At 39.0% G+C, this 8,040-nt stretch overlaps 1 protein-coding gene across 1 annotated transcript; it reads left to right on the top strand.

The window, feature by feature from the left end:
- The first annotated feature begins 4,693 nt into the window (after positions 1-4,693).
- Positions 4,694-7,820, top strand: LOC131528042 (zinc finger protein 16-like). Its single transcript, XM_058757123.1, has 4 exons — positions 4,694-4,981; positions 5,568-5,698; positions 6,856-7,080; positions 7,144-7,820. Exons 2-4 carry the CDS (start codon positions 5,584-5,586, stop codon positions 7,818-7,820), a joined length of 1,017 nt encoding a protein of 338 aa, XP_058613106.1. The 5' UTR covers positions 4,694-4,981; positions 5,568-5,583.
- Positions 7,821-8,040: the final 220 nt, after the last annotated feature.

Genomic DNA, 8,040 nt, shown 5'->3' with positions numbered 1-8,040 from the left:
TGTACCTAACTTTTTCAGTTTATATACTATTACATTGGAACCTAGATTTATCATTTTATAAATTTGTAATCCAACACAGGTAAGTATGAAGTCCCAGGCTGCAGTCAGGGGTACCATTTCCCTCTCGACCATCCTCATCAATGGTGACCCCCTATCAAAGGATTTGTGCCTGCTAACTGCCAAGCGTTGGCACCAGCTGCAGCTTTTTAGACCGGCGCTTCCCAACCCTGGTCCCGGAAGCCCCCCTCCCCGGCACTGGACGTTTTAGATCAGTGGTTCTTATTTCTAGTCCTCGGGGCCCCCCTGCTCTGCAAATTTTGCATGTCTCCCTTATTAAACACACCTGATTGAGATCATCAGCTCAGTGGTTCTCTCTCCTGACGGGTTGATGATCTCAATCAGGTGTGTTAAATACAAAGGAAGCCTGACAGACAGGCCCGGATTAACACAGTGTAGTGCCCTAGGGTGACCACATTTGAAGTGCCCCCGTTTTTAATAAAAAAAAAATTCCATAAGAACAGGTAGAATAAGAAGAATAAGTTACTAATCAAAAGAAATCATTTAACAAAATTAGTTTCCACTACAAAGGTGGCACAGAAGAACACAAAAGTGGCATGTAGGTAAATTTACAGACATTTAGAGAGGCTCAGAGGTGGCATGGATGTTTTAAATTCATAACAATGTTGTGAGATTAATGTTTTAAATATAACATTTTGAATATAGAACTATTGTTTGATTGAAATTATTTAAATAACTGAAAGGACACTTTAAACATAAAAATAAAACTGCCAACAGGTGGCGGTAAATCACTGATTCGTTTGAACAGCTGATTCATTCAGGAACGAAGCAAGTGACTCACTTTATGAGTGGGTAATTGAATCACTGACTCACTAGACTCATTTAAAAGCAGGTTCATTCATAAATGAAACACCGCTATGTTTGAATGGAGACGCAGCGGCTCGGCTGTGACTGTTTGAAACTATGTTCCTTGACTAAATAGAGCAAAATCAGGCAATATTGTTAAAAGTCATACAATGTACATCACTTTATATAACTTATTGTTTATTGAGCTGTTGTATTAATTTAATATCACATTTACAAACACCTTTAATAATCTTTAAAAGCTGTTACTCACTTCAGCAATCTCACAAAACTCCATTATAATCAATGAAGCTCTCTACACTGCACAACGAATCTCTTATTTACACCATCTACACTTTGTTTGTTATAACGAGAGCATTTGTGAGCGTGCATAACTCAGCAATGAACAAAAGTATTTTGAGCAGTGAGTGGATTCTGATTAACATTGCATTCAAGGAATCAACATATGTCTGCGATACATTACTCAAAGCTGCACAAACACGCAAGTAGAAATCTTTGAAGCTCCTCTCAGCGCAAACACAAATAGCCTATGCTGATCCAACCCATTCTCACACCCAACTCGTCACATATTGAAGCTTGGTCAGGACCACTTGGCGCCGCTTTTGACGCTCAAGGTACCCCTTAGCGTCATTTTTCGACTTGCAGGGTCCTCCATTGCTTTAAATAGGAAACCCTTAGCGTCAATATGCCGACGCCATACTGGGAATTTTATCGTCATAATTAAATTATATATTGTGTAATAACATTGCCATTATTGCATATATGTTGGGGTGTGATTTTTCAATGTAAACAGCCACAACAGTTTTATTTATATTACATTATTTACACATTATGAGCACATAACCCAACCCCTGCCCCTAAATTTGTCAATAAAACACAAGATATAACAGGCAGATACAACTACTGTCATAATTTATTCAAAAAATATTAATATTCCAAGTCTTCCGAGGCAAAACATTTGATTTGTGAGAGGAGTAGACGCGTTAAGCTCATCCGTATGCAGTCTGTGCGCGAATTCAAAAATGCCGCCAGAAGAAGCCTTGGTTGTGAAATGCTATTGGCTCTTGTGTGTCTCGTGACCGATTGCGTTTTGCTGTTCTGACAGGCTATTGGCTCTTCTGTGTCTCGTGACCAATTGCGTCATGCTACGGGACTTGAGTATCTTTTGAATGAGATGTGAGCGTTAACGGAGCGGGATCATTTTCAGCGATTAAAACCTTATGTTTTGCTCTCTTCTTCTCATAAAGACTTCGTATGGCTTCAGAAGACCTGGAATGCAGCACGACTTGTTTGTAATGCTTTTATACTGCTTGTTTATGGGCAGTTTTGCAATAAACACCGGTGACTTAACTTACATTTGCCTGTTAACTGTTACGTGTTTTATGTTGTTCAGAAGTGGGTAGGTTTAGGGTAGGGGTGGGTAAGGTGCTCCAATAAAAGTATAAATGTATATAAAATTATTTATATTTTTACAAATGCATGCAAACCATTAAACTAAGACAAACAACTGAAAACAACGGCGGAGAACGTATTGTCATTTTCCATAAGCGTCTTGACCTGACGCATAAAGCAAGCAATTGAAAGCAATGGAGTTCCTATTTTGTCATATAATGACGCCTAGGCGCACTTTTGGCGTCTTCATAGTGACGCCGAAGGCGTTTGACCATGCTTCAGTTTTTGACGCCTTGGGAGTGAGAATGGGTTGGCTGATCGGGTTAGTCGCACAGGTGCTCCTAAATATGTTTTGATAGTCGCACACAGTAGCTACTTTTCAGTCGCCCTGTATAGCCCTGGCAATGTGTCATGATATTTTCTCTTCTTTTTTTAAAAAATTTACGTTTCGCACAACCGCCAAGTCGATGCTGCCTATCCATTTGTGAATAAATATGCTCGACTCTGACTGGGGGGAGGGGGCAAATACACTGGGACCTGACCCAATCGCAATTCTTTATATGCGTGCATATATTTGATATTCTCTCTGTATATTGTATCATTAACTGTTCATTTTCTATGCATCTGTATCTCTTCCAGCAAAATAATATATACAAAACATGAAAAAATATTTTAAAGGTCTTGTCATTATCGTAATCACTTGGTGCCCCCCTATTGGCTGGTGCCCCAGGGCACTCGCCCAATCCCGTCTATGGATAATCCGGCCCTGCTGACAGATCACGTAAGAATCCACACCGGAGAGAAACCGTTCAAGTGCACTCACTGTGGAAGGAGATTCACACACAGAACAAGCCTTTCAGGACACGTGAAGATCCACACCGGAGAGAAACCTTTCACATGCCAGCAGTGCGGGAAGGGTTTTTGTTTGGCTTTACACCTGAGATCACATGAGATGGTTCACAGAGAAGTGAAGCCGTATCACTGCGCTCCATGCGGGAGGAGTTTCACCCAAGTATCTGTTCTTAAAAGACATTTAAAGTCCTTCATACATAATAAATACAGGCCGCTAGAGAGATTCATGCTCCAGAGTGGCTCCTCAGCTCATGGATGGCCTTCAGGACTGAATGTGTCCTTCACTAAAACACACTCCCTGCAGTGAAGTTCCTACCATTTCAGTCGTAGATCAACGCATTAAATAATTAAAACATGTCTGTGACTGTAAAAGGATGCTTATCTTTACCACTCAGGACTAACACTTTTAAATGAATAAAACTACTTGTGTATGGTACCATTCAAGAACACAGTCTGGTTCTTATCTCTAAATGTACATCTTTAACAATACAATGCCATAAATGAAAAGTGTTTAAAAGGAGAAGCATTGAGAAGTGAGAATACTTCCTTCTTAATAATACTGAGAGCCCAAAAGAGTTCTATGATGTTTAAGTCCACTCCTACAATGTTGATGAATACATCAATATGTTTTCTGTTTCACAGTAAGGGATCTCATCTTCAGCAGTAAGAAAAAAAAAGTGTTTTAAAGCTTGTTGTTTTGTAGAAAATCACAGTTATATATGATATGAGATTAGTAAGGCCTGTAAGATAGGGAGTACGTGTTATTTAAGAAAAATATAATTATATTTTCAGAATGAATTTTGTTTTGCAAACATAGTCTGTGGGGTAAAGCGCCCCCCGGGGGCATGGCTTAATTACTGTAGTGACTCTGTTCTGAACATCTTTATTTTTCCATCAAATGTATTCTAACTAGTTGGCTGAATAAAAATATTTGGGCTTTATATTTAAAAATGACCTCAAGTTAGCATCAGCTAACAGTATTTTTTAAATATGCTATTATAATTTTGTAATTCATAATTATTGATTATATTATTTTTAATTTTAAGCTAAAATCTAATAACATGAAAACTCTGGACATTTTTCATACTTGGTTTATAATTGATGTCATTGTCACTGAAAATTTGATAACTATTCTGGACACATTAAACTTTTGTTTCACAGGAAAAAAATTACACAGTCCTTAAGGGGGCGTTTCCTCCCGCTTTACCCTAACATCAATTAACACCCTCAGAGCTCACAACCAGTCTGTCTTTACAGGTTTATATATTATCATTAAAGGTCAGTTTCTCTCTGAAGAAAATGAATTGCATTACTTCTGGAACTGGCTGTTGTGTTGTGACAGTGTTTGTGCACTGTTGGTTTCTGCTGTTACAGGGCTGATAGTCTGTATGTAACAGTAGCTATGAGCAATATGTGTTCACACTTTAATGTGAAAACAAAATTTTAACCAAAATAAATAAATAAATAAATAAATTCTCGTCCTGCACCTTTAACAAAAGCGTTCGTCTGATTGGCTGAAAGCAGCCTGTGCTCGCGCCTGTGATCGTGTACTTCCGGGTGTCGCGCCAGCGGAGCAGCGGCCATTGAAATGAACGGCGCGGTAGCGGACACTGGCTCTGTTGAGAGGAGCATCACGGTAACCCGATTACTGTTTACTGTCGTTACAGTCTGGAAGTGATTCGATAGCAGCTGATATAAAGAGCAGTGACACCAGTGAGCACTAGACTGATTCTCATGCTTTCTCCCCTGAAATATCTGCTTCTGTCGCCAGTGCTGAAGAGAGTCAATCAATAACTGAGAAATACATAACATGCATATGGTTGTTTTCTGCAAATAAAGTCCCTAAACTCGACAGGTATGGATGTATTTGCTGATATGTGTTTAGTCAGGACAGTGCAGTACAAACAACACTGAGTTCACTGATATAATGATCTGATCACATAAAGCCCTGATAGAGTTATTATTTATTCCACTGACATATATTTGTGACAGTGACAGTAATAAACACCAAGAGAGAAACATCACATCAGGTTATACAGTGAGAGTAAATGTTGACATTTTATTATTTATGGAAAATAGATGTATCATGAATCATTATCAGCTACAAAAAATTTATAATATGAATTTTAAATATTAATTTTAATGATAAAAAATTTGACAAAAATTGAAAAAATAAACAATTTTACAATACACTGAAAAAGTAAGTTCTTATTATAATAACAAGAATGAAACACTGAAACACTTCAACAGAGAATCGCTTCAGTCGTGTCTGTTGTCTGTATCAGAAAGATTTCAGTTGAGTGTTTTGTAGCTGGTGTGTTTATTTTAATATTCACACAAACAGGTTCACTGTAAATCCTCTTACATCACATATTTAATATTCATGAGTGATGATATGATGAATTCAGTATTCTCTGAGCTCTAATTAATAATGACTTTAGTTTCCAGCTGTAAAAAATGACAGATTCAAGTTACGCTGCTGAGAAGATGGGGTTTGTTAAAGAGGAGAGTGAAGACGTGAGTGATGAAGAAACACACAGAGAAGAAGAAGACGACACTGAAGAACAGAGAGGTTGGGGATCATTCTTGACTCTTCATTTATGACTGATGTCTCTCTCTGTGTGTGTGAAAAATAATATGAGCTGTTAAAAATATATATATATATTTTTAAAACTAGTACACTGTAAAAAGTGATAAGTTTACATTCGCCTTGCAGAATCTGCAAAATGTTAATTTTTTACCAAAATAAGAGGAAGCATACAAAATGCATGTTATTTTTTATTTAGTACTGACCTGAATAAGATATTTCACATAAAATACATTCACATTACTTGTAGTCCACAAGAGAAAGTAATAGCTGAATTTATAAAGATGACCCAAACTATGGCTTTGTCTTAAAATAAGAATTACTGCTGCAGCACACTCTTCATACTGCAGTTTATGGTGCTGGTGTAAATGGGGAAGAGATTTTAAAGCTTCTGCTTTTGAATGAAAAACATTTTAGCAAAATATATATATTTAGTCTGTCTGATGTACATGCGCACACAGTCCTTCACTGAAGTCTAACGGAGACTCGCTTGATGGCAGGATGAGCCTTTTTGCAAAAACTTTAGAAAATGTAGAAATAAAACTGTAAGATGTAAGTTATGTGTTGAGGAAAACACGTCTCAAATACATTAAACAGCACACGCGTCTGACAGGTCACTTTAAACTGTATGCTTGTGATTTCTCCTTTTTGTTTAGTTTAGCTTGAAGTACTAAAATAACTAAAACTAAAACTAAGGTTAATAAATAAAAATGAAAAAAAAAAAAAAAAGACAAAAACATGCAACAAAATGATTAAAGCTTTAGCTAAAATTAAAGTGTAAATACAAAACACATGAATAAAATCAAATTCAAAATAATAACAAAAACTAAGTTCATCACTGATAGTAAGATGAGATATAAAGCAGGTCTCAGGTGTAGGAAGTTCTGCATGTGCAGTGTCTTAATCAACGCTACACACATGCATACATACTGAACACTTATAGTATGCATACGTGAATCATTACACCCCTACTGTACACCTCTAAATATAATTAGTGATAAGTATGTTAATAATAATATGACTGTTGTCACTGGTTTGTGTGCAGGATCAGTTCATGTGTTCATCTGGACCTCTTGATTTCTGCCGTGACATTTCAGATCATTTCGTTTCTTATTTGAGCTCATTGTCTGAACTGATTTTAGATCTGCTGGAAGTAAAGATGGAAAGTGAAGAAGTGAATGCAGTGGAGGAGGATCATCAGAAGATCATAACAGAAGAACATTCACAGACTGAAGATGATTTCTCCCAGAAGAGAACAGGAGCCAAGAAATCTCCGTTCATCTGCCCTCAGTGCGGGAAGTGTTTCACGCTCAAAGTCAACCTCAACAGCCACATCAGAATCCACAGCGGAGAGCGAAGCTTCAGCTGTCTGCAGTCGGCAGCAGTTTCTTCAAGAACGCAGACCTGAAGAGACACCTACAGACTCACAGCGGAGAAGCCCTTCAGCTGCCCGCACTGCACCAAGAGCTTCACACGCAAGGAGAGCCTGGAGAACCACATCAGGATCCACACGGAGAGAAGCCCTTCACCTGCCTCCTGTGTGACAAGAGCTTCATCCGCAAGGGACACTTCAAGAACCACATGCGGATTCACTCCGGAGAGGCCTTTCACGTGTCACGAGTGCGGGAAGAGCTTCACACAGGCGACGATCCTCAGAAACCACCAGCACTCGCACTCTGGAGAACGACCCTTCGGCTGCGATCGGTGCGGAAAGAGCTTCATCTCAGCAAAGCACCTGAAGATACATCAGAAGATCCACCAGAAGCTCTTCCTGTGCTCCTTCTGTGGAAAGATGTTTTCACAGCTGGGTTATCTGAAGGAGCACCAGAAGATCCACACCGGAGAGAAAGCTCACGTGTGCTCGGTGTGCGGGAACAGCTTCTCCAGAGCCAAATATCTGAAGGAACATCAGAAAGTCCATACGGGAGAGAAACCCTACAAGTGCTCGCACTGCGACAAGAGTTTCAGTCAGTCGGGGAACCTGAAGATCCACGAGAGAGTTCACACCGGAGAGAAACCGTACCGCTGCCCGCCGTGTGGAAGGAGCTTCATCACCTCCAGCGCTCTGCTGTCGCACAGGAGAAACTGTCGCCAGAAGTTATCATAGTGAGCAGGAGTCAGGAGATAAACTGAGACGTCATCATGCAAAGTCATTGGATTGAACTTCTACATGCTGGAGAGTAGCAGCACTTTCCATATTTAATACTTTAACTGTGTGCTGTAACGTTTGTCAGACAATGACAATAAGTCTATAATTTCTGCATGCATATCCTCATCAAAGTTTGTGAGAGTGAATTGAAAAGATGTGCAGTGAGAAGAACATGAGG

This window comes from Onychostoma macrolepis, chromosome 02, assembly GCF_012432095.1.
Source record: "Onychostoma macrolepis isolate SWU-2019 chromosome 02, ASM1243209v1, whole genome shotgun sequence".
Taxonomy (NCBI): Eukaryota; Metazoa; Chordata; class Actinopteri; order Cypriniformes; family Cyprinidae; genus Onychostoma; species Onychostoma macrolepis.
This window is presented reverse-complemented; position numbering and strand designations above follow the sequence as displayed.